General features: G+C 40.9%; 3 protein-coding genes across 4 annotated transcripts; 2 read left to right on the top strand and 1 right to left on the bottom strand.

Moving 5' to 3' along the window:
• Window positions 1–5383: 5383 nt before the first annotated feature.
• LOC310867998 (free fatty acid receptor 3-like) lies at window positions 5384–6382 on the top strand (the record flags this gene model as incomplete). The annotated part of the gene is made up of 1 exon (XM_083778202.1): window positions 5384–6382. The coding sequence occupies one exon, from the start codon at window positions 5384–5386 to the stop codon at window positions 6380–6382; it is 999 nt and encodes a 332-aa protein (XP_083634328.1).
• A 1603-nt stretch (window positions 6383–7985) lies between these two features.
• On the bottom strand, window positions 7986–15882 carry usf2 (upstream transcription factor 2, c-fos interacting). 2 transcript variants are annotated; one of them, XM_083778402.1, is made up of 11 exons: window positions 15130–15882; window positions 14286–14329; window positions 13773–13882; window positions 12714–12833; window positions 12148–12310; window positions 11775–11862; window positions 11451–11495; window positions 10850–10908; window positions 10604–10698; window positions 10144–10272; window positions 7986–9884 (listed from the first exon to the last, which is right to left on the bottom strand). In XM_083778402.1, exons 1-11 carry the CDS (start codon window positions 15165–15167, stop codon window positions 9795–9797), a joined length of 981 nt encoding a protein of 326 aa, XP_083634528.1. In that variant the 5' UTR covers window positions 15168–15882; the 3' UTR covers window positions 7986–9794. The 2 variants fall into 2 exon arrangements, with proteins under 2 accessions (XP_083634528.1, XP_083634527.1); XM_083778401.1 differs by having other exon boundaries at window positions 10592–10698; window positions 15130–15878.
• A 2548-nt stretch (window positions 15883–18430) lies between these two features.
• Window positions 18431–26405, top strand: LOC310867289 (lamin-A-like). Its single transcript, XM_083777214.1, has 13 exons — window positions 18431–18753; window positions 19492–19859; window positions 21186–21342; window positions 21538–21663; window positions 21955–22125; window positions 22878–23003; window positions 23248–23468; window positions 23799–24069; window positions 24551–24658; window positions 24747–24866; window positions 24960–25016; window positions 25102–25293; window positions 25562–26405. Exons 2-13 carry the CDS (start codon window positions 19510–19512, stop codon window positions 25595–25597), a joined length of 1935 nt encoding a protein of 644 aa, XP_083633340.1. The 5' UTR covers window positions 18431–18753; window positions 19492–19509; the 3' UTR covers window positions 25598–26405.
• The last annotated feature ends 230 nt before the right edge of the window (window positions 26406–26635 follow it).

Below are 26635 nucleotides of genomic sequence, written 5' to 3'. Positions count from 1 at the left end.
GTCTAGTCAATCTAGTCAATTTCTTTGCCTCTGGAAAGACATATGCACGTTCCTGGCAGCTTAACTTGGTTTATGCTTTTGTCTGCACTATCATTGTGGCATAATATCCAACATTTTGTCCTGTGCTCTTAATCTTCTGTAAAAGAGAGACATTGAGAAACAACACATTTTGACCACAAATCTAATTCTAGGCTGGCAATTATTGTTACCTCAAGAGTTGCTGTGGATAACAATTTACGTACTAGTATTGTTTTGAATGTATAAATTGAAACCTGAGTTTTTGAACAAAAAGGTAGCATTTCAAGATATCACTGAACAAACATGAGCCAGCATCAGAGAATTGTGCAAACCCTGTATTACTAGTAGTACTAGTAGTGCTCTACAGTAAATATCTGAAAATAACCGATCTACAAGCTCACAGTGCGTAAAACACAATGCGTTGTTGTAGATCTTCTATTTTTGCTGAATGTTCACCCCAGTACAAACAAGTGGTTATTCTCAATCATAACCTTTTTGGTTTCCAAATGGAAAATATGATTTACCTTATTTATCATGAAGTAGCAACAAATACTAAATATTATTTCTACCACTTTAGTGTCAATTCGTTTTCTGAAACTATTAATGATTATTTTGTTGAGATGTCTTTCAAATAAATGTTTAATTGAACATTACATTTTGTGTTACATTTCATTTGAGTAATCAGCAGAAATAAATGTATAACGGTAATTCTAAAATTGATCTCCGGTAACCACACAATTTAGTTAGCTACAAAGTGTATTGTTGAGACACTTATTAAAGTTCAAACTTATTCTCTACATGCATGTAGAGATGTGAGTAATATTCAGCTGTTTGCCCAAACCTAGACTAGCCCAAACCAAAGCATATACTGCATGGTTGTATTTACAAATGAACTTCATTAATTATTCATATATTATATAATATATTATATAGTGAATTTCTACTGTAAACTGAGTCATTCCTATGTTCCATCAGTCCTCATGTTCCACAGGCCTATATTCTCTTAGAATTAGGCTTGGGGTTAGTGTTAGTTTTGAGGGAACATAGGGCTGATGAGATAACATACTGTAGGACGTAGTCTACATGTTTAGTCACAGGGGTGGTCATTCCGAGCCATTGGTAAGATGCGTGAAGCTAAATGTTTTTATATATTTTCTGTGCACAAAGTGTTCATCCCAAAAAGGTGGCCATAAGAGCATAGGTGGCAGCTGGTGCCACAGATAGAAAACCCATTCATTTTTGCCATAGAGAATTCCGGACATATTTACGGTATATTTAAAGGCATGAACCAAGCCATCCAGGCTCCTGGTGAATTAGAATTAGAATTAGAATTAGTAGGTCACAGTGTAGGTCGCAGATTACTATGAAAACCTGCGCCACCATATATGGCCGTCGGTCCATCACACCTCGTGACACGTCACGTTTATATATGGCCGTCTCCATATATGAAGATCACATACGATGACCTCATCAAACCCTGGATAGCCTGGAGAAGACTGAATCGTCCTAGATCTTCATATGGAGCTAGCCAGCAACTCTACATCTGACCTCAAACCCTTAGATCTCCATATATGGAGCTGACCTGACATTCCATATATTGATCCTATACCCCACCCGTCCTTCGATGTCTCCTTTTTGACTGATACCTGTCCATTCAAACTCTAGACGGGCCCGCCCCAAAGTCATTAGCACAGCTGTGCCTGGCAACGCAGCTGCCATGTTGAGAGTTTTCAACAGGCCCGAAAATTAAGACCTGGCTCTACCTGGGCCCTAACTGGGCTGGCCCAAGGCCCCACCTGGCCTTACTAATTAGCACACATTTTACGCCCTACCCTGCTGAAAATATCAACAACAAAAAAATAAACAAACAAAAAAGAAATCCATATATGGGCATTCCAAGACCTGTTGCGACATCGCCCCTTCTTGCCTTACTGATACTAATTAATAAGTACCCTTTTTTGACACAATCAAATGTTTTATGGTCATGATTCACCATCTGGCTTGCTGATGCAGTACAAGTACAGTGCAAATCTCTGCCAGAAGGCATGCTAGTATGCTTCCCTCCTCTGTCTGTCTGGGGCATATGATGACAATAATCTGGGGGATGTTAACCCACTTTGGCTTGATGCCTGACCTAGGTTTTCTGAAAAACTTCAGCATCAAACACAAAAGTACAAGAGTGACGTCAATGGTTTAATTTAAGAACATTTTCATGCATGACTTGACTATAATATTGCATTTAGTTGTTTTTTCATGTGAGCCCTTAAAGAGTGCCATGATTTTTTTCCACCCTAAAACATGATCATCAGATCTTGTTGTTATATAAGGAGGAAGACGTTTTTCAAAAAAGTGTACAGTATTTGTTAAAATGTCGTTTTTATGTGGGCACCCCCACCAGTTCATTAAGTATGCCTGGTTTGCCTGGTGGGTGGTGATGGGTGGTGATCCACCTGAACTTAAGCCGCACCCACAGCTGTGGTTGTAGGATAAAGGGGGAGGGGTTAGGGGAGGGGCTGATAATGTGATGTCACTATATTACTGTTTTTTTCATTGGCACTTGACTGTCAAGGGTTCATCCTCCAGGAAGAAACCCTAAATACAAATGGAATACATCATTGCACATAAAAACGACTCCAGGGTGTCTTAATGAAGTATACTGTCACTTCATAGACACATGAAAAACTGGAAAAATACAAAAATTGTGACACTGTAAAATGAATCAAATCAATATTACTCTGCTCTCTGGTGGGTAGAATGATATAACTCCCATATCATCTCAAATTAGATACTGTATGTGTGATAACATCTGTCTTTACTTTTGTCTGTCAATGTCATCTGTTCAAATCCAACTTTGTTGGATTCTTCGGCCCCTTTTCCGGTTCAGTAATTTTTGGTTCGTGAGCCAGAGCTCCAAAATTGGAACGTTAATTATGAATTGACTGGGCAAAACCATACCTATATTAGATTGTTATCACCATGACACTTTCCCAATTGAGTACTTACACGAAGACAATGATTTATTGTATTACAAATTAGGCATTATGTAGGAAAATATGCTAATTAATCGAAAATATGAAAAAGCTATACTACTGTTATCATGTATTAATTTACTTGTATTGATCCAATAAACAATTTAATATAGGTCTAGTTTTTCCCATTTTGGAGTTCTGGATCATGGACTAAGAACCAAAAAGAACTGAACTGCTTCCCATTGGGAACCAACCGGTGGAAAAGGGGATCTTTCTGTATCCAGCTACTACCTGTCCTTGAATGTGGCGTTGCTGAGAGATGATGTTTGAATAGCTTGAAAAACAAAGACGGGCAGAAGGTTATTAAATTTCCACTATCAGCAAATTAAAGGGGGAGTGTTCTGATTTAATTAAACAATGTGCTTCCAAAAGACAGTCCATTATGCCAGTATTTCAGAATATCCTATAGGATGACACATGACAATGGAGCGCCTGGTTTCTTGACCGAGTGAGGTAAGCTTGTCATTTTTGATCAGTCTTCTGTCGGCTATTTCCTATCAAGGTCGCCACAGCATCTGCTTCTGTTCTCTGCATGTTCCTTTGTCACTAGTCTCCAGCCACCTACATGTCCTCTCTCACTGCATCCATAAACTTCCTCTGTGGTTTTCCTTTTCTCCTCTTTCCCATGGCAGCTCCATATTTCGGCATCCTTTTCCCGATGTAGCCCTCATCTCTCCTCTGCACATGATCAAACCATCTCAACCTCGCCTCTCTTGTTTTATCCCCAAACCTTCAAACCTATAGGCTGATCCTCTAATGTACCGGTAGTCATTTATGATTTGATTGATTGATTAATTGATTGACAATTCAAACAAGACCACAAGTCAATACAAAAACGTCTACTTTTAGGACGAAACCATGAAAAGCACTAGGACTTGTTTACATCAGGGTCCTCCATTTTCAATTCATCAGAACATGTAAAGATTTATATTACTATTAGTAATATAATAGTACTATTACAATCCTAATGAGAATCGCAGCATCCTCAATTCTGCTACCTCCAACTCTGCTTCCTGTCTTTTTGTCAGTGCCACCGTTTTCAAGCCGTACAGCATAGCTGGTCTCACTCACTACTAATGGCATTAGGCCATAGGCCTACATCTTCTCTCTCACTCTTGCTGGTACCCTTCAGTCACAAATCACTCCTTGCACTCTCTTCTTCACCTCTCTTCCACACTCCTTAATTTGGATAGTTGACCCTCGGTCCCTAGGTATTAAAACTTCACCTTCTCCACTCTTACATCCTCACTGTTCCACTGTCCTCTTTCGACATTTCTTACTGCGGCCGACTTTTATCTTTTCTCTAGTGCATGCCTCCACGTCACCTTTCCAGACTTTCTTCAACCTGTTTCCTCATCTCACTACATATCACGTCACGTCTGTAATACAAATTGTTTAATAATGTCTTACTTCACTCTTACGTGAACCTTGATCTTTCAACCATGTTTTTATGTTTTTTACATTAGGCTCATCAATACATCATTAATTATTTCTGATTTCTAGGCCTATGTTGATATTTTTGTTAGAGATACGTTACATGAAAAATGTAATTTTGCAAAAACATTCCTCTTTAAGCCCAGGCCAGTCCACACCAATGATTCGCAACGCAATGAGTTGCAACTTGCAACCATTTGCACCAGTCTGAATGACCCATTGCAGGTCACTGCAGTTTTGGGATTCTGTTGCAAGTTGCTATTGCAACTTAAAAATAGAGAAATGGAAGCGCTGCAGGAATCAGTTAGTGGCTCAGGGTGCTCTTTGGTGATACAGGTTAGGAGCATAGACAAAAAAGGTTATTTTTCTTCAAGTTGTATACTGCTTAATTCCCAGAGGTGTAAAAATGCAGACATAAAAAAGGAATCCAGGCATATAATTTAATGATGAGCAAGGCAAATAAAAACAGGACCTGTGCGTTTCGACCAGTGAATGTCTTCGTCAGGGTCTAGATGTTAGATAGACCCTGACGAAGACCATCATGGTCGAAACGCGTAGGTCCTGTTTTTATTTGCCTTGCTCATCTATAAATTATATCATTCTTTTTCACTAAAGACGGAGTGCCTTGGATTCCTTTTTTCTTTACAAGTCTGCATTTGTACAATTTTGGGAATTAAGCAGTATACAACCTTTTTTTGCTATTGCAACTTGTTGCACTGCAAATCATTGGTATGGACTGGGCTTTAATCACTGCTCTTCAATGTCATGTTCTCCTCTGTGCAGTGCAGTGTTCCATGAAAGTCTTTGTGGCACCTGTAGCTGATAAAGAAGCCTCCATGCCAAGTTCCATGAAAGTCTTGCCAGAGTCTACAGTATAAACACGAGAGTAACCAATAACCACCATGACAATAATCAGCCACCTGCTGCTCTCTGGCTACATAGTCACCTTCCTAATGGGGGTTCCTGCCAACATCCTGGCATTTCACACTTTCTACCTCAAGGTGCGGCGCAAGCCTACCCCCATAGACGTTCTCCTTCTCAACCTCACCATCTCAGACCTCATCTTCCTGACTTTCCTGCCATTCAAAATGAAAGAGGTTGCAGACATGACCTGGCGCCTACCCAACTTCCTGTGTCCCATCTCCAGTTTCCTGTTCTACGTCACCATCTACAACAGCACCCTGCTGCTGATGGCTGTGAGCGTGGAGCGCTATCTGGGCGTGGCTTACCCCCTCAGGTACTCTGTGGCTCGCAGGCCACGCTATGCTGTGATGGCCTGCATCTTGTTTTGGGTGGTTTCTTCTCTGAATCTCAGCATTGTGTACATTGTTCCATGTTTAGGGTGGATTAAAGGCACGTCCACTGGTTGTGGCAGCAGTAGCAGTGGTGATGACAGTGTCAACAACACTCATATCACCCCTCTCCGCTGCTACATGGAGTTCAATAAAGATCAGCTCAGAATCCTGCTCCCAGTCCGCCTTGAGCTATTCCTGGTTCTTTTCTGTGTCCCTTTCCTGATATCTTGCTTCTGCTATGTCAACTTTATTCTCATTCTGTCCCGATTGCCCAAAATCGGCCGGCGTCGAAGGCTACGTGCCATTGGTCTGGCCCTCGGTACCCTGTTGGTGTTTGCAGTCTGCTTTGGCCCATACAATGTGTCCCATGTTGTGGGGTTTGCCCGTCAGGAGAGTGAGACTTGGAGGGACGTGGCGTTGCTTTCCAGTACCTTCAATGCATGCCTGGACCCCATTATCTTCTACTTTTCCTCAGCAGCTGTCAGGAGCATGCTCAATCACTGCTTTCATAACTTCATAGTTAAACTGCACATCTTGAAGTCTGGAAGGGTTCATTGCTGCTGTTTAAGTTCCTCCAAAGCAGACAAGGTAACAGGGCCACCTTGAAGGTTTTCAAGGGATGACCCATTTAAGAATTGTTCTGAGAAGACAGATTTTTGGTGTATCATGTATTAGATATTGTAGTCAATGTGAATTTAGTGAATGTGCATTCTATTTTAGTGTGTGAGAGATTTAGGGTGCACACGTGTCCGACACACCAAAGGTCCAACGTGCGGAAATCACCATCGCTCCCTAACATGCGTTGGTCCGACATGCGTTGCACCTGCGGTTAGGGATTTGGGTTAGGTTGTCTGTCTAATGACTGTCGGACCAATAGTATGTCGGAACTAATAGCTGGTTTTATGATGATTCCTTTTGATGTTGATACTGTGTGCAGGTATATGCTTTTCTTTATTATTTCATTTTGAGTTGCATTTTGGAAGCAAGTATGTGTATGTAGGCCAGTCAATCTAAGATTTGGCCCAAAATAAATAGTAATCGTTTTTTTTATGATAGGGTCATCCAAATAACATTGATGATTGACAAAAATAATTGATGGATTGAACATTTTTGGATCTTGGTAAATTCAGGGGTTGAATGTTGGGGTACAATTTAAAACCTATAACGAACATTTTCTCATTTTAATTATAGCATTAAGTAGCATGTGACGTGTCAAACTCAGGTTTTCATGATTCTGAATCCATTCCAAGCATTCATTTTGAACAAAAAAACACTCCTTGGGCTAAGCCGACCATAGCCGTCATCACAAATAGTTTGACATGTCACATGACATGATTAGAAAATCTAATGGTATGGTCACATATATGCCCCTATAAAAGCAATTGCTCAATACTGACAGCCGGTCAGCAAGTGGATTCATGAATGAATAAACACTTTGGTTTAAGCATCACGGTTTTTATTGTACTACCAGAATTATTCATGCCAGTGGTTAAATTTCCATGCTTTGATTGCTTTCAGTGTAGACAAAACATGGTCAGTTACAAAATGTCATTACTTAATTATATTCTTTGTAACACCCTCAGCAGCACATTGTGCTCCAGTCCTGTCTTAACCATAAAATTGTCATCAGCACTGGTTCCCAAATATTCAGTTACTGAAAAAATATGGAATATTATCATAGATCTATGATAATACTACCGCAGGTCTACACTACAATGCAACTATTGGTAAAGCCTGATGTAAGCTTTAGCATCAAAGTGCCATATACTATATGTATTTTCAAATAAAACGTGTGATGCATGACTTTTTTTCAGTATCGCTGAAGCATAAATCAGCCTTAAAGCTATAATCTCTGGGATTTATTGTAATGAATACAACTTTATTTGAACCAATCTGTATGATAGACTAGAGTATGCAGTGTTTGGCAGTGGTCTCCCTACTCTTCCATTGAGAAACTTAGACTGGTCTTCTGGTGTCAGGTAGGACACAGACTGGTTGATAATGTCAAATTTGAAGCACACAGCGCACCAAATTGAACACTAGAGGTCTTTATTGTAGTTTGAACAACGTTGCAATTACCACTCTCAATCTGGGTTGGGAGACGGCAAACATAAAACTAAGGATTGTAGTTTTAAGAACCTGTTGAAATACGGAAATGCTTTATACTCCAGTTCAGTGCATTAAATCAGTGACCTAAAATAAGCAGATATACAAACGTACCATGATTTAATGCCCAATAAAAACTATTTACATTTTCATAGTCAACCAGATATTCTCATTTTGATACACATACTGTACATTGCACCAAATTGGGTCACAAACAAATAACTGCATACAATAAAAGACTGCACCGAGTTTGGGAACCACTGCCAGTGTACTATCCCAATTACCTGAGCCATGTTATAAACTGTCTCCAACATGCTTCTATTAAGGCTTTGTGCTAAAAAATAAAACCTACATGGTTCTATCAAAGACCTTACACTTTGATTGCCAGAGAAGTGGTATCATTGTTGATACTGCCACTGCACCATGTTCATAATGCATGTCCCCCACAGAATAACATTCATTCCTCCCAGCCAGTCCCACTGTAACAACACACATGAGGCATTTCCTAGAAAGTCTGACCAGGGTGTCAATACATTTTAATTTCACATGCTTTTTTTTTTTCTTTCCAAGAGAGCTTTTGAGTTCCACTGCAACTGAGGAAAATATTAAAGTTTTCATTACAAAACAAAATATTTTAGTCAAGTAAAATAAGTGTGGCAAGAGGCTTTGACTCCGTTGGTTTGACTCACTGTTTTGCACAGGTGTCACGCACCGGAAATAGCTGATCTGCAAGCCCACAACGCTTCACGCCACCTTGTGAGCTTGCAGATCAGCCATTTGTGTGTGATAATGCCGCACAACTTGAGAGGAAAAATCAAGCCTTAATGTTTCAAAGCCCTGAACTGGCTGGGAAAATCAGCATAATGAAATTGAATGCAATATATTTCCAATGTTTAGAATTTTGCTCTGCCCTACAGAACACAAAAATGCAAACGAAAACCTTAAAGCTGTCAGTTTTATGATGCACACGGTACATTGACAGCAAACCTAGTCATACCAACAGTGATGACAAATGGATGAAGCTAAACTGATTTGCCTTTAATTAGGAGGAAAATATATTTTGCAACAAAATGCAGGCCTGCAACAAAATTCAGCCCAATATAACCCATTTAGACCTAGTTTAACCTATACATTGTTTTACCTTAAATGCCGGATGCGCCCTCTGTGTCACATACACCTCTGTCTCATATACCAACATAATTTATAAATGTATTTTTTTTTATTAATAAGAATTTGAAGGTTTTCAGAAAACCTTAGGTTAGGTTTCAGGAGGTGTTTTTAGAATCGGCCTCAGGTCTAAATGGGTTAAACTAATATCTACGGCAACTGTTTTTCCTTTGTGTGTGTGTATATATATATATATATATATATATATATACACACACACACACACACACACACACACACACACACACACACACACACACATACACATACTGAATATTCACTGAAGACTAATAAATTAAAAAACAAAGATGTTTTCATTCTTGTCAAACAAAGTAATCCAAAACACAGCAAATGTTGAACAAAGCAAAAGGAAAAAAACAAAACAAATAGGCCAAAGGATAAATTCCCAAAGGATAAATTCCAAAAGAAACATTCTCAATATTAAGTCCATAATTTAAACTAAAAACAATGAAAGCATGGTGGTGTATCAACATTGTTTTCCTTTAAACGGTGGTGGGAAGGTGAAGTTAGTTATTCATTTCAGCATCCAGTCTTGGAAGAGGAAAGCTGGGGGAGACTTTGCATTTCAGCATTTAGTTCATTTATTGTTTTATGAGAGGCTGCATGGTGGAGGACACTTGCAATTTTCTCCTCTCAATATTCTTTGAGTTCAAGTTGGCGAGAGTATCTGTGGTTTGTTTTCCGTGAGGTGTGTGGGTTTGTGTATTGAGTTCAGAACCTCGTGTCACTGTGGTGTTGAATCTCCATTCATTTCTATACCATGCTGTTGTAGCTGTGCTCGAAGCAGTGCGTTGTCGTTTTTCAGCTCTTCAATCTAATAAAGAATACAAAAATAGTACAAGGAAGAATAGGTAAGAATGCACACTTAATGTGAAAGTGACACTCATTATTTAGTAGAACTTGAGGAACAGTTATTTTATTGCATATTGTCTTTCTAAATGGAGCTATAAAGGTTTTTAAACATTATCTTTACGTTACGAGCTAATATTTTTCTATTGATCAATTCATTTAGCAAAGTAACATCACAATGTGATATAATGAATATTACAGTTAGTGCTTGAAGGGAAGTTCACCTGTTGTCTAAGCAGCTCGTTGTCCACCTGGACTCTCTCTACTTCTTTGTAACTGTCCTGTAGTCGTTGGTTATTTTGACGAAGCTCCCGGATGTAGTCACAGGCCTTGGACAAGATGCCTCCTTTACTCTGAGGAATGGAACAGAAGGTAATAGTGAATTACATTAAAATCAAGTGTTCATGACTTCCCTCCAATTTCTTCGACCATGTCTCTTACATTAAGTTATGTCTACAACTAAGAGAACCCCTTCATGCAAATCACTGGTTTACAAGGCAAATTAGTAGTAGTATGACTTAACTCCTTTACAGGAACAGAAGAAATTACACATGACAAATTCAATATAATTTCAAGCAGGGCATCACACACACACACACACACACACACACACACACACACACACTCACTCACTCACACTCACACTCTGAGAAAAAATGAATCATGGTCAACCTTTTGACTCACCGCTCCGGTCTTACTGCTGTCTATGTTACAGTCAGGGATGATCTTTGACAGGGTGACAATCCAGTTGTTGATCTTGTCTCTTCTCCGCCGCTCCACTACAGAGAGACAAAGCAACTCATATTTAATTGTTATTCAACAAAACTCTCCATAATTACACATCCAAATATGGATTCATAACTATATCCGCTTTAATACAAGAAACAAACAATACTATGTCGTTTTGATTATGAATGCATATAGTATTACCTTCATTGTGCTGTGCCCTTCGTCTCTCATCCCTGGGTGCACGCGGACCCTCCATTTTCCTGTAAAGCAACAACATATTGAAGCGACTGACTTCTGATAAACGTTGTAACAGTATTGAAAAAGTCTGCATAAACACAAGTTTCTAAAAACGATACAGTAAATGGTCATGTACGATTTATATCATAAATTTATTTTACTGCATCTGTGACACTGTTATACTAAAGGAAGGGAATATACATTTTCATGCTACATACTGTAAGTAATTACTCATATTCACATGCCAGCCATTTTGCCCTTGTGTCATACTCACAGGCCACCTCCGAGTATGATGTAAGAACAAAATAGTGAGCATGTGAATATGGTCAATGACCCCCTGAGAGGCTTCAAATCAAAGATCCAGTTGATTGAATGTTGCCACTGGCTGGAACACTGGCCCCAAAATGTTTTCTTTATAATCAACACACAGGAATACTAAACAAACACCACCTAGCACTTATCACAACTAGTAAGAGTAACCACAGGTCTGTCTCTACCCCCCATGATGGGAGTAGGGCGGTGGGAAGTGAGGGTACATTGTAGGGGATGTCAAAGTTCTCCTCACCAGTTTGTATTGCCTTGCTGCAACATCTCGCTTTCACCAAGGTCTCTGGGGATGGCAGGTAAGTGGGACAGATTTTGGTTCTCCATTTGTTTTACTTTCTGAATCATAACTGTTCCTTTTTTATAATGAATTGTACACACAGTCACAAACCAATCATGCCAAACCAGGAAGCAAGAGGTAAGGAATATACCAATCCAATGTGGCATTGGGGAGGGTGGGGAATGTAGAATTGAGAAGCGTTGTCACCCAATATGGTGGGGTGCTCTGTTATGTCAATGTTGAATTGGACAGATTTAGAGTAAAACTGAGTTACAGGATACTCACGTGGTGTAGGTGTGTGTGCGAGGTGCAATGGTACGTTGGGTACCGGCTTGCAGTACCTCGGGGGAGCTCATCATCACGTAAAACTGGCCTGAATTTAGAGGGAGAACACATGTGAATCAAACTGAATAATTTACTAAATCATTTAGTTAATGTTTTTAGATTAGAAATTATCAGTGAACAATGAATCTGAAAAACATTAGTTATTTCCCCAATAAAGATGAATACGAGATGTCTGCTTCATAAAGCAAAGATCCCAAGGAAAACATATACACTTTAATATAAATCTCATCATCTCTGCATAACTGATCAACAGACACTGATGTGAAGTTGTAAAGGACCCACATCTCTGTCCAAACACATGTGGTTCCCTCACCTCCAGCCTGTGTGAGTGCTTGGTCTGCAGTGGCCTGCACTGAGACTGCAGTAGCGGTTCCATCGGTGACCGCGGAAGCAGGAAAATATGCAAAACGCGTCTCTCCTCCCACAGTCTCACCTCCAGGGCTTCCTCCATTGCTGAAGGGGTTCTGAATAACAGCCTGGTGAAGAGCGAGCAAGAAACAGCAAAGATTTGTGTGACTGATTCATAAATAATGCCAACAGAACTGAAAAACTCATAGATTGCACTTTTATGAATAGTCAAATGATGTTCTTTCCCAAATCACGACATACGCCTCAAGTTGGTCAGTGGTGCAATTATTCTGAGTCATAACATCAAGGTCATTCTACTTTTCAATGTGGTGCCATAAAGGGTAGTTACAGGTATTAATTAACTCAGAGGATTTTTATGAAACATTAAGCCTGATTTATACTTTGTTGCAGGCCAGTGTCCTGCACTGAAAGTAGCTGATCTAGAAAAAGCCATCGTGTTGAGAGTGATACTTGTAGATCATCCATTTTCGGCATTGTATGATGGCGTATAAATCATGCGTTATTACACACCTGTGCAACTGCTTGTGGCGCTCCAGTGAATGCTGCAGTAGAAACCACGCTGACAGCTCCTGCTCCATCCTGGGCTGCCTCTAACTGTTCATCAGTCACCTGTACCACACGATAGGTCACCTGGGGAGAGAAAGAGAGAGAGATATATAGTCGACTACCAATTTCTTAGTTGATAGTCAATGTGTTTTTTTTGCATGATTCGACTTAGAGATTGGCCTAATTTGTTAAATTAAAATTAAATTAGGTTATATATATATAAGGTTATATATCATGATTTAAGTGGAGATTAATCAAAAGACAGAACATTAATCATTCCATAACCGAGCGCACCGCGTCTCCCTCGGGAGGTTCTCGATGAACATCCCACTGGGAGGAGACCCCAGGACAAAAGGATCAGATGGAGGAACTAGAAAAAGTGCCCTTCTGGGCACAGGTCTCCACCAGGATGAGCAGATGTGAAAAATTCCAAAGCGGCATCCTGGTGGCGCTATAACAGGCCGTTCTGGAAATCTTGGGGCAGAGGTTGGCATCCAGGGAGTGTGTGTGCAAAATTTGGCATCGACCGGGTTAACGGTGGCCGAGATTAGCTGCTCACGGACACACGGACGGACACACACACGGACGGACGGACGGACACACGGAGTGCAAAACATACTCTCCCCCCATGCCTTCGGCCTGGTGGAGACAATTACAGGTATATCTCTAAATTGGCCCTGGAACACCTCAGGATCCACCAGAAGGAAGTGACTAATGTTGCTCTAGAGAGGGAAGTTTGGAGCTCTCTGGTGAGCTGTTGCCCCCATGACCCAACTACGGATAAGCAGTTGAAGATGGATGGATATATAAATAAACAAACTTACATTTTTATTTATTATTTGATAATTCTACAAATTAGTTTGACCACAAGTAAATACATTTAATAAAGAAAAGGTTTCTCCAATTAAGTCGTTCTTTTCTCTGTGACCCTGTCACAACACCTTGCACCCTGGGGTGGGTGGGAGGAATCATATACTCGTTGCGTCACAAAATATATTCTCTAGAGATGTATGTAATACTGACCTGTCCCCCACTGTTCTCTGTACGGAACTGGTACTGCACATTGTGGTCACCGAATGCAGCCTGCTGTACATTGGCGATGGTCACTGTGGTCTGTGCTCCCACAGCCTCTCCTGAAAACATCAAATGAGCAACCCATTTCAAAAGTTTAAATATAGAAATACACTACATTCTTAATGACAAACTCCCTTTGTGGATAACTTTACTTGGACAAAACGAATGGATTTCAGAGCCAATTCTCCTTCAGAACTACTCCTCATACTAAGCATAATACAAATATAATACTAAAATCCTAAAAAGACGACATATTGATTCATTCTCAATATAGGAACTACTTGCAGTAAACAGCTATATAGTATAGTATAGTTAGTATAGTATTTAGTCAATAATGTCTGGGGTGTGTCTGTGTTGCACTGCAGTAATATTCTAGTACTTGCATAGCAAATTAGTTCTCAACATGGAATTAAGCTGTTCTCTTACAGCTGGAATGGAAATAATTAGATTGTTATTTGTTACCTTCCTGTAAATGGACAACCTCTTCTGTTTCCTGTTTCTCGTGACTGGAAAGAAGAGCAGAAAAACAACATTTAATTATATTACATTAATCTTACGAATTAACAAATGTCCTATGAAACTCAGGATTAGTCATGAATCAATAGCGACCTCGTGCGGTGAGATGTGAGGACTGGAGTAACCTAGTAGTCATCATCAGACAGCAATCGCTGTTAATAGAAATTGTTTTGCTACGTTGCCGCCCGTCACCCGAAACTCGTAAATATTCTTGAACAAGAATAGTTACATTAATATTTTGAGTTTTATATTTTGTTTCGAGTCAACGTTCCCTTATAACTGTTAACAATTGAAATTGCCCAGCAACGCCCATCCCAGTTTATTTGGCAAAAATATATTTAAAAATAACAAAAGCTCTGCAATAACGTTAGATGTAAACTATGGAATCATAGACCACACGTCAGTCAGAAATGCCCCATTTAAACAAAACGCGAACATTTAAACTACTGTGCATCTGCTGCTTTAATTGGCGAATATACAAGCGACCCAGTCAGTGTCCTCTAACGTTACAACCGCATCTAACGAGAGCTTTATTTTGCATTAAATAATATTTTTACGATAATACAGCCTATGCATGCAACATGGTACGTATGCAGCTCGTGCAAGATGCCACCATTCACATATCTCTCGGGTACCAAAGAGTGAGAGTGAAAAAAAGAGCCAAAGTTATCCTATCCTACGTTTAATGTGTTAACATTGCGTCGCATAGACAGAGAACATGGTGACTTTAGGTCTACTAGGCCGTGGAAGCCATTGCAGCGCAGCAGTAGCCTCTCTCGCTCTCTCTTACCTCGTCGAGCTGTCCAAACTCTGTTCGAGCATATCCATGAAGGTTGCTGTTTTAATGTGTGATATTCAGCGACACTGAAATACAGAGATGGAAGTACTGATCACGGGGACAAACACGCGGGTCATGTGAGAAAGACAGTCCAGGACACGTGAGGTACCAACCGGGCAAGGATCTAAAATGGAGACCGCTGCAGAGCTGGGGGGACGTGTTTGCGTCTGCTCTCTCTCTCCCTCGCTCTCTTTCGACCTTGCACTAGATTTTCGGTTATCGCTCCGTTCAGCGTGGAATGCGCGCCCAGTATTATCTGAATAACTTGGTCAAATCAGCAGAGCTATCTTTTGTTTTGGATTAACATATCTCTAAATGCACCGTATTAGATGATCGACTGTGGACTATTTGCTTGTTTTTTCCCTTCCTTCCTTATTGTTCCCCCTGTCGGTGGCCTCGGCGCGGCGTTACAGTAGAGCTTCTGTTCATCCGCGCCAGGCTGTGTCCGATTCCTCTTGCGCGCAATAAGACATGGAGTGGATCTATTGTAGACAACGACGTGTTAAACCCATTTTCTGCTACATGTTGGTGAATTTAAAATTTCAAGAGTTACCAGTTTGATGTCATGGTGTGTGTATTCTTCTTTGTTAATACAGTTGTTGACTGTCGTGTCATAAATTATGTAAAGCATTGCTCTTGGCTATATGGTGTTGTAAATATGTACTATATAATGTTTTAATTGTACGAAATACATTTAGTTTATTATAATTGGTACTCTAGGAATAAATTACGGGTGATTTTGTCAAAGAATTCTTATCTTTCGAATTCGAATCAATGAATGGCAGCGTTTTCAAGTCCCTACTCAGGTGACCAAGAAGATCCAATCCGGGTTTTCACACGAACCACATGACAAAATGTTTTTGCCGTGTTGAAAACCAACGCAAAAGCATATGCTCAGACAGCTCAGTCCCCACTCCCCATCAAGCATAGCATAATCCCTTAATCAATATATTGATTTATTAACGTTAGCATAGCTCCAACCAACCTTGCATGAATAATGCCATAATTGTACGAGATATCGGGATCTATTTAGACTACAATGCCTTGTGTGTTGAATGGACAAGTCTTGCAGTTGTCTGCAAAGCAGTGAATGCAACAGCAGCAAACCCGTGCTTTAGCTGAGCAGGTGGGTAGTGGGGCTAGCGTGCGCCATAGGCTGGAGCCTGGTGGTAGAGTAGAGAGCCTGTCGTGGCTCTTGTGGTCAACCAGATCAAAAGTGAAAATAAAGTTCTGTCAAGTGACATAGAATGTACACAACGAAGATATTGACTTGATTATATAAACAAACTCAGTCTCTATGCCATAGCCACGTACACTACACCACACAAAACCATTTGATTTCTCATAACAAGTTTGTGCTTCACTTGACACTTTGTCTTTACAATTTATAAAAACACCAATTTTTGACGAAGAGGCTCTCTCTCTGCCATTGTAGCTTACGTAGCACTAGACTAGAGTAGTGTGTTTAACTTGTTTCCACTGTATGCGGGCTGAGTCATCAGCACTCACTCACATTCCAAACTGGCTGCTATTTTCAAATGAAGACTGCACTCAGTGCACTGGAAAAACTTGGTCCGCAAAGACTAATTCACTGTAATGAAGTTCTCACAAAGTTCCCTTTCCCTGTCCAAGCAGTGTTGGTCCAAGACATTTAATTATTGTCCTAAAAAGATGGTAAGTAAGTACTATAGGCTTACTGGGGATAGGTCTATGCGATGGACCCTTAGATATACTCTAAGGATGGACCTAGCTGCAATTTGCAACTCTAGATTTTTTTTATAATGGGATGAATCTAGAGTTGCAATAACCTCCATTGACTCCCCATTCATCCAATTTGCAACTGCGATCTGCTTGTCTTAAACGACGTTGAACTCACCAACATTGCAGCTGTTATCAAGCTTTAATTAGCCTCTTTCAATCTGCCAAGTGTTTGTTTCAGAAAAATCTGACCTGTCTGAAGTGAGTGCAGGTGCTGTACTGTACTGTACTGTACTGTACTGTACTGTACTGTACTGTACTGTACTGTACTGTACTGTACTGTACTGTACTGTACAAGCCCTCCTCCCTGGCCTGTGTGTGTGTCTGTGTGTTAGGCTGTGCATCAGTGACACTTTGTGGTGAACAAACGCTATAACGCTATTTTCGTGCTCAGACACAGCCAGGGACACAGCCACACACATAGCTGTCTATAGGAGTGGTTGCACCACTCAAAAATCCACCATAGACATGTTATGAGCTACTTTCTGTCAAGAAATTATCTGCAGGTGATTTATGACATGCAAGTGTGAGTTTAAGGTTATTTAAACCGCCCCTCCACTTTGACAGGCTGGAATGGCTTAGGGTTGACGACAGAGTACAGCATCTTGCAATGGGTTTGGTCCACAAGATTCGATACACCACCAAGATACCCATGTACCTGTCTAAATACTTCCTTAATGTTAACAAAGTCCACACCCACAACACCAGAGGGACAAACAAAACCATGTGCAACCCAGATTCGGCACAAACAAGGGACTAAATTCATTTAGCTCCTATGCCACAAAAAAATGTAGAACTCCCTACCAACTGTCATTAAGATAATTATGTGAATTCCTTGACTCCTTCAAAACCGCTCTCAAAGGGCACCTACGGACCCCTGCAATTTGAAACTGGCCCCCGTAAAATCTGAATCCCCCACCCACCCCTTTTTTCCTCTCACTGTATATGTTTTTCCCCCCTTTTCACCTCCCTTATGATGATTTCCTGCTTTTGGCTATATAGAAGTGTATATTTGTACATCTCTAAATGTTATGATGAATTGAAAACGGTGGACCCTCTTGTAAACAAGAGTAATGCTTTATGGTGTCGTCCACTCACAGTTAACAGTTTTTGTATTGAGTTGAAATGTACTCTGTAAAAAAATTAGAGTTGCAAATTGCGGCTAAAATGGACCTAGCCTTCAAGTGGCCCACAGGCTGGACAGGAGCCCGTTTCTGCAGTGTGAGGTAGCTTAATGTATAGGTACAGTACAAGTACACCTCCTGGACATGACACTTGTGTGTTGCAGTGATTTGCGCCCAATCCCAAAGCTGGGAGGAATTTAGATCCATTGTTATAGTCTTTATGACTCGATCAGAGATTGAACACTGAGCTGGACATTGTGTACTGGAAAACCCAATAGAAATATAATTAATCCATATTCAATGAAAAAAACCTCATCATAAGCTACTGAGAGACATCAAATGGATCTTATTAAAAATGTGCTGATTCTTTGTTTGGACCACTTTATTGCATTTATACAAAAAGTAGAGAGAAGGGAGGAGGCAAGGGAGAGAAACAGGGGACAGAGAGGAGGGACAGACAGGGAGAACTACCACCTATGATGCCAAACTTGAGGCCAACCTCCTTCTGTCCTCTCCTCCCATCTCACTCCTATATGGGCACTCACTCTGAGATTGGTTTCTCAGACAGTGCAGTCTCTGGGAGTGCATCATCGGAGGACTTTAGAACACTTAAGATCACTGACCACTGGAAATATCAGAGAAAAACATCCTCAGACCTGATTCTTTCCCGCACTTCACACCATCTTTTATAGAGGTAAAGTTTGACTATCAGTAGCCCATTGCATATTGTGTGAAATTGCCTTTTTACTATTTTGAAAAACATTTAAAAATATAGTAAAAAAAAATAGCCGCAACACGTGGTGAGCTTGTAAATGGGCTATTTGAACTATTTTGCCTCCAAAAATTAGGCATAAGGGGTAAGGCAAGATATCATAGGGCCCAATGTGTATCTTTTAGGTGGAGATGTTGGTTGTACCCATATCTTTATCATTAGTAAGTTATTAATGACATTACAATGATGGGAGGAAATATTTATAACTCATAATGCCATGCTAGTTTTATGTGTCACATTGTGCTTGACAAGAATACTTAGTGAGTGGAGTGAATTGAGTTGTATTTCTTAAAATCTTTTTAGTTTCTGAAAAATGGCATTTGACACATACTTATACTATGGTGCATGGGTGTAAAGGGACACTTCAATATGCTTTTCTAATGCTGTTCTTATTTTTGACAGACTTAAATGTGGACTTTACGTATATCTGCAGAGTGATAATGTTTTTGTACAGTCAAACTTCACATAGGCCTACCTATAAGGCCACATGATGTGGCTATTTTCCCTGTATCATAGGTTATATGCAATGCATATACGATGACTGCTGTAGCCTGTCTTCAGATCAACACCTAATATAAACACATGCTTTTATTGCACATTTATAAATATCTCCCAATCTGACTGATGAAAAGAAAGTTTAAAAAGACTGTATTCCCACAGAGATAACCCACAAGTGCCATGGCGACACCCAGTCAGAAAGGTACTCACAGGGGTGTGAGCAGCCCTGCCGCAGCCTCCCCCAACCGTATCACCAGGCTGCAGGAGAAAGAGGACTTGTGCAACCTAAACGACCGTTTGGCTGTCTACATTGACAAGGTCAGAACACTGGAGTTTGAGAATGCAGGCCTCCGCCTGCGTATCACTGAGTCGGAGACAGAGATCAGCCGCGAGATGACGGGCATGAAGGCGGCCTATGAGGCCGAGCTGGCGGATGCCCGCCAGACTCTGGACTCGGTGGCCAAAGAACGCGCCCGGCTGCAGCTGGAGCTGGGGAAAGTGCGAGAGGACTACAAGGAACTCAAAGCCAGGTATGCTAGAGGTCACAATCCACCCTTAGCTGAGTGTGTGCTCTCCTTAGTTTTGGATTCTGAGTTACCTTGAGCAGTGAATTTAACTCAAATGAACACTTAGAGTTGAAGATAATTTATTTAATTATTTTATAGTTACACAATATTGTACATCATGTCGAATAAAAATATATCCAATCATCCAGATATCTTGCATGACAGAGGATTATGTGTGGAACAGCCCTGAGACCTCCCAAGTCTGCTGTTCTGGAACCCATACGTTTTATTCAAGTGAATGAAAGCAGAGTGCGGTTTTTCATATTTACTTTTCCCTAATTACCGGAAGGTAGCTTGATTGGAGAATGCGTTTGTAGAATAATTGTACACGGAGATCCCTATAACAACATCCCACAACCTCAAACTTGACGGCCTTTGCAAATGTTGCTCACAGTTTCTCAGTGCCCTGCCCAGACCACTCCCATGGTAGCATACCGTCCCCATTGCTCACTCCCGTCTGACATTCAACATCCATCCCAACATCTCCAGTACTTCGGCCACAGGCAGAGTCTTATGACTAACTCTTTCCCGTCACTCCTCCTCCTCCTGTTCCACTAAAAGTGATCATTATGTGTGCAGTACGTGGCAGTGTTTAGCGGTTACACTCTCGTTTCCATTATTTTTCCATAAATATAGAGACGATGGCATATATATGTTTGGCAAAGCCAGGCCGTTACCATGGCAGCGTCTAAACTAAACATCAGGAGGCTGTGGCTTGTGGCTAACAGACACGTCAGATTGGACGTAGATATAATTGGAGCGTATGAGTCATACAGCCTGGAAAGGCTTTCCCTCTCTTTCTACTTCATCCAGGCTTCCCTTCCCATCCTAAAATAACCTACAGATTTGATTACAGATGACGTGCAAAGGAAATAGCAGGAATCTAGTTTCCACTTGGTTATTTTGTTGGAGAAGCACTTTAAGATGCATTCTGCATTATTACGAATTCTATTATTATTATTGTTGCACGCGCGCGCGCGCGCACACACACACACACACACACACACACACACACACACACACACACACACACACACACACACACACACACACACACACACACACACACACACACACACACACAATAAAAACTTGAACTAACCCTCAGAGGTTAGGTATTGTCTCTCTGTGCATAGCACTGTTGCTCTTTGCACAGTGTTGTTCCTCTTTTTATGTTCACCTTGTATGTGTTGAGCTTTTTATTTTTTTAAATCTTTGCAGAAAAATATACCACAACGGAAAGGGAAGGGGAACATAAATATCTAAACCCATGCCTGCGTCTCTCTACAGAAACACCAAGAAGGAGTCTGATTTGGCAGCAGCCTCTCTAAGGCTCAAAGACCTGGAGGCCTTGCTGAACTCTAAGGATGCATCCCTGACCACAGCCCTGGGAGAGAAACGAAACATGGAGATAGAAGTCAGGGACTTAAAGGCTCAAATTGCCAAGGTAACAGGAAACTCACAACACACAATGAGTTTTAAACTAGGAAGTGTCAGTATGTAAGTAATTCTATACTTATTTTGTGTGCGAAAGTATGTGATATCCAGATATACTTGCCGTATATAATTACAATACATGAAGGGATCTTTGTTTGCATGATTTGAACTCAATCATCTCTTGGCTTTTTTAATGTATTTTAAGCTGGAAGCAAGTTTGGGTGATGCCAAGAAGCAACTGCAGGATGAGATGCTTAGAAGAGTGGATGGAGAGAACCGCCTCCAGACCCTCAAAGAAGAGTTGGAGTTCCACAAGAGCCTCTACTCTGAGGTCAGGAACATTTTGGGAACTTGTTATTGTCTCTCTGTCATCAGGAGATTATAAACTAATGAAGCAGAATAAGAATCAGGAAGACATAAATCCTCCTGATATCAACATAGTAACCTGTAATGATCTGGGTAGTTCTAGTTGTGAGTGAGTTTGATGGAGATGGACGTGTTTAATTTGTTTTTTGTACACTTATTTATGTACTTTTTTGGTTGCTCTCATATAAAATAGGAATCTCCCTTGAACAAAAAATGTATTACAATTATAATTTGTCATTATTGTCTTATTTTACAGGAGCTGAGGGAGACTAAGCGCCGCCATGAGTCTCGCATGGTCGAGTTGGCCAACGGCACGCAGCAAGACTTTGAGAGCAAGCTGGCTGAGGCACTGATCGAAATGCGTGGCCAGCATGAGCAGCAAATCAAACTGTATAAGGATGAGATTGAAAAGACCTACAATTCCAAGGTAAATTCTCTTCAGATGCCAGGAAAACATAAAGAATGTACCATTCAAATCTTTGGCTTTTCCAGAAAGAATTAGAGAATTTCTAATAAAACTATTAGACCTCTAATGAATGCCACCCATGCATCTACATTAGAAGTTATGGCCATTCGCTTGTGTAACCTGGATGATGTATAATATATTATTTGTCCAGGGACATATTCTGTATTAATGTAATACTCAAGAAGACATAATTATTATTATTATCATAATAATTATTATTATCATAATAATTATTATTATCATAATAATTATAATAAATAATTAATAAAACCTGGGGGGGGGCAGCAGACTGACCTCATGCTTCCTTCTATGCATTAGTAGTCCAAGCTGCTTCTTTTCACCTGACGGGGGAGAGTTTTCCCGGCCGGACATAGCACGTGGAAGGAACAAGTTCCTTTCCCCTCCATCGGGCGCCCCAGCTGGCCAGGGGGAGGTAGTTTAGAGACCAGGATTACTGCATGTTTTTGTGAGGGTACCTACCCTAGGGGGACACGGGGAGAACATGCAAACTCCACACAGAAAGGCCCTTTCACCAACTCCGCGTCGGGTATGGGCACTGATGACGCGGAGGAGAGAACACGCCCACAGCGTCCCCAGCGGGAATCGAACCCAGGACCTTCTAGCTGTGAGGTGACAGTACTACCAACTGTGCCAAGGGTGCCACCATGCCCTAACAAACATCTTTTATTTTTTTATTTTTTTACTTATGTCAGTTGGAGAATGCACGTCAATCAGCTGACAGGAGCAGCCACTTGGTGGGGGCGACCCACGAGGAGCTTCAGCAGACACGGATGCGTATGGAGTCCATGTCCTCCCAGCTTAGCCAGTTGCAGAAACAGGTAGCTCACCAATGGACAGAAGTGTTTCATGTTAATCTCATCACACAGCTATTCATGCATAGATTTCCTGTTTTCCTTGCAAAACACAATTTGTTTTTGTGCCACACTACTCTACCCATAGAGCTATACAGGTTTAGATATCCAACAAGTTGTTTATGGAGAATACATTATACAGTATGTGATATGAGTATATTAGTTCAATCAAATTAGTAACAATTACTGTATGGGATCCCCTCAATTCCAGTTGGCAGCCCGTGATGCCAAGGTGAGGGAACTAGAGGAGGCCATGTCTCGGGAGAGGGACACCACACGTCGTCTGCTTGGAGATAAGGACAGGGAGATGGCTGAGATCAGGCAACGGATGCAGCTGCAGCTGGATGAGTACCAGGAGCTCCTGGATGTCAAGTTGGCTCTAGATATGGAGATAGCTGCCTACAGGAAGCTCCTGGAGGGAGAAGAAGAGCGGTACGTGTTCTTCATCTTTAAACCACTAAGCCTATAACTGCAGGTCAACCTAATTATCACAGTTAGGTACGTAATGTAATGCGTCACTGACCTTACATTTAGTCACAGCATTTGGAGACAGGAGTATTATAATATTGTAGATCGGATCTGTACATTACACATTGTGAGCAATGCAAATGTATGGATAATCACACACACACACACACACTGACACACACACACACACACACACACACACACACACACACACACACACACACACACACACACACACACACACACAGATGTGTGCGCACACGGGCATCTCATGGGTCATGTCCATCCCTGCAGGCTTCGCCTGTCACCGAGCCCTACTCCAACCAGAGCTGCAGGAAACCGCTCCTCTGGTTCACTGACCCGTTCAGTCCACTGCAACTCTCAGAATTCCTCTGGCAAGAAGCGTCAACGCCTCAACGACACCGACAGCGAGGCCTCCAGCTTCGCCGGGGGAGCCGTGTCCCGCACACGCATCAGCCAGCAGGCCTCGGCCAGTGGACGGGTCACCGTGGACGAGGTGGACTTGGATGGAAAGTACGTCAGGCTCAGCAACAAGGCAGATGAGGTGAGAGAATGGAATATGATTTTGCACTGAATATTCCACAGTCACAGTGGACATACACTGTAGTTACTTATATTCCAGGTACAGTAGAATGGGGACATTTCTTGCATTATTGTTTATTGTAATATTTGCCGAAATTGTATTTTCACATCTACTATACAATGGTGAACAAACTTCACAAACTTGTCTAGCTTTTGGTGTATGTGCAAATACAAACTTTGTCCTACACAAACATTAAATGCCATTGACAATCAATGAATGGACAATTTTGAGTGTTCGTGTAAACACAAACATTGTGTAACATTGAAGACAAAAGTGACGACGCAACTTGTGATTGGCCGGAATGAGATGATGTATGATGATGTACGATGATAAGAGCGCCCCTCACTTCACACGGGTGTGATCCTTACATTACAAACACAATAAACTGTAGCAGAACCCAAATGACTGACTCCATTAACTGAATTCCATATTCCTGCCTCAGGACCAAAATCTGGGGAACTGGCAGGTGAAGCGACAGGTGGGATCTGGTACACCCATTTCCTTCAAGTTCTCTGCAAAATTCACTTTAAAGGCTGGACAGAAAGTGACGGTAAGCATCAACTGTCTGTAAGCAACAAGTATATCACATATATTGTTACATGAATATTGTTATGGATGCCTTATTTAATTTTGCAAAGATCTGGGCTTCTGCTGCTGGAGGAACCCACAGCCCTCCCAGTGACTTTGTATGGAAGAACCAGGCAACATGGGGCACTGGAGACCAGTTCCAGACAACCCTGATCAGTACCAATGGAGAGGTATCTATATTTAAACCATATTTTGTTCAAAATATGTTATTTCCCATCTTTATGTAACAATAGTTAATTGTTGCAATGATCTTTTACGTTCAGGAAATGGCAATGAGGAAGGTCACTCGCACACAGTTGGAAGAGGATGATGATGACATGGTAAGAGAAACCACATTTTATCAAAGACATATGTCAAACTAGTGTGCAGATAACAGGTTGCTAAACATATCTCTAACCCTTCTAGGGTGCCCACAGCACATGCGGAGGGGACACTGAATACAACCTGCGCAGCAGGTGTGGTTCTTGTGGTCTGCCGTCAGATAAAACAAGCAACTGCTCTGTATCTTCTGCCTCACGCACCTCCTACCGCAGTGGCGGGATTTCAGAGGGCCTGCTTCCACACTCCTATGTGATCGGCCACAGTACACCTCGCAAGGTGGGAAGAACACAGAACACAGCTAAATGCTTTGTTCCATCATCTTCATAGAGATGATTGTAAATGATGATGTATGAACTAAGCATTGTCAGTATAATTGTGTGATTTGATTTCCTTTAGCAAAAGCCTCTACTACAGTAGCCTATGTATGTATACTGTATCTATGTGTAAATAGCTTGAATCATATGCTGGGAATGTAATCTTGGAATGAAATTGCTCAGTAAAGTGGAATTTTGAGTTTTTTGTAAATATTTACTCTCTCTTTCAGAGTGGAGCAAGAGTGGAGAACTGTCCGATCATGTGAGGCTCTGGAGCCATGTTGGAAGACTTTTACTCAATTAAAATTAAACGATATTTCATACATTGATCATTACTAATGTATGTAACAAAAGTTCATACCGTTGGTTGTCATATTGTACTGTATATAGGCATGCTGTAGCCTGTTTGGGACCTTTAAACTGTGAGCTGTTATAGCCAGAATAGGAAATGAATACCAGCCACCTTTTTAGTATTATTATTGTAGCTGGTCTACCCTACCAGTTCCTTTGACCAATATATTTTCTTTACAGATTATTTTCTCATCTGAACAAATTTGTAGGCTAATAAAATAATGAAAGTGGCTGGTAGACTTTGGAATTCACAGCTAATGAGTACAGACTAGTGGATCGACTTGAGTTTCCTGCTCTGTTTATGCAGTATCAGAGTTCCACGATTTATTTCATTATTATCCTTCATTTATTATTGTATTCCCATAGTATTTCTACTAGGCTTAACATGTGAATTACCATGTGAACCCTCAGAGCCATTTTAAGGCCAAATTACCAATCTATTCAAAGGTGAAGTTGAAACTGTAGGGTGTAGGCTACTTTGCATAAATAAAGCCTTCATTCTAAATAATTTAGAATGTGAAGGAAAGCCACATTAGGTGCATGGCAACTCAACTAGTTGAATCCAATGGAAACAAGCCTTATTGGCGTAAGGCTTCTTTCGTTATCCTACAGCACTTTTGTATGAAACTTTACCTCTGTGCTTTTTTAAAATAAAGTATTCAATCAATCAATATCAATCATGTATTTGGTTGGCATCAATAAATCTGGCTTCTGTTTCAAATACTGTCTGACTCTTTTGTACTCGCTTTAAGCCCATACAATTTAAGGGCTTTACTGATTCCACAATGCAGCTTTGAACACTATTGTCTGTCTGATTTGATCTGCTGTCTACTGGACCAGTTAAAATAAACAAAAACTACAAAATAATCATGCAGTGCGTGCTGTTGGAATTCTTAAAATGCCTGCTACGCTCCACAACAGAGTCCTTCTATAAAATATGGGACCCATATTTG

This window comes from Protomyctophum parallelum (genome assembly GCF_964188405.1).
Source record: "Protomyctophum parallelum genome assembly, chromosome: 1".
Lineage (NCBI taxonomy): Eukaryota > Metazoa > Chordata > Actinopteri > Myctophiformes > Myctophidae > Protomyctophum > Protomyctophum parallelum.
The sequence above is the reverse complement of the archived record's forward strand: the minus strand, read 5'-3'. Positions and strand labels throughout refer to the sequence as shown.

Coding starts and splice junctions, on each gene's coding strand:
- LOC310867289 (XM_083777214.1), top strand. CDS start 19,510: ATGGCGACACCCAGTCAGAAAGGTACTCACAGGGGTGTGAGCAGCCCT. Junction 21,664..21,954: donor ACAAGAGCCTCTACTCTGAG/GTCAGGAACATT, acceptor CTTATTTTACAG/GAGCTGAGGGAGACTAAGCG. Junction 24,659..24,746: donor AGGCTGGACAGAAAGTGACG/GTAAGCATCAAC, acceptor AATTTTGCAAAG/ATCTGGGCTTCTGCTGCTGG.
- usf2 (XM_083778401.1), bottom strand. CDS start 15,167: ATGGATATGCTCGAACAGAGTTTGGACAGCTCGACGAG. Junction 14,330..15,129: donor AGTTTGGACAGCTCGACGAG/GTAAGAGAGAGC, acceptor TCTTCTTTCCAG/TCACGAGAAACAGGAAACAG. Junction 11,863..12,147: donor AGCACTCACACAGGCTGGAG/GTGAGGGAACCA, acceptor CTCTAAATTCAG/GCCAGTTTTACGTGATGATG.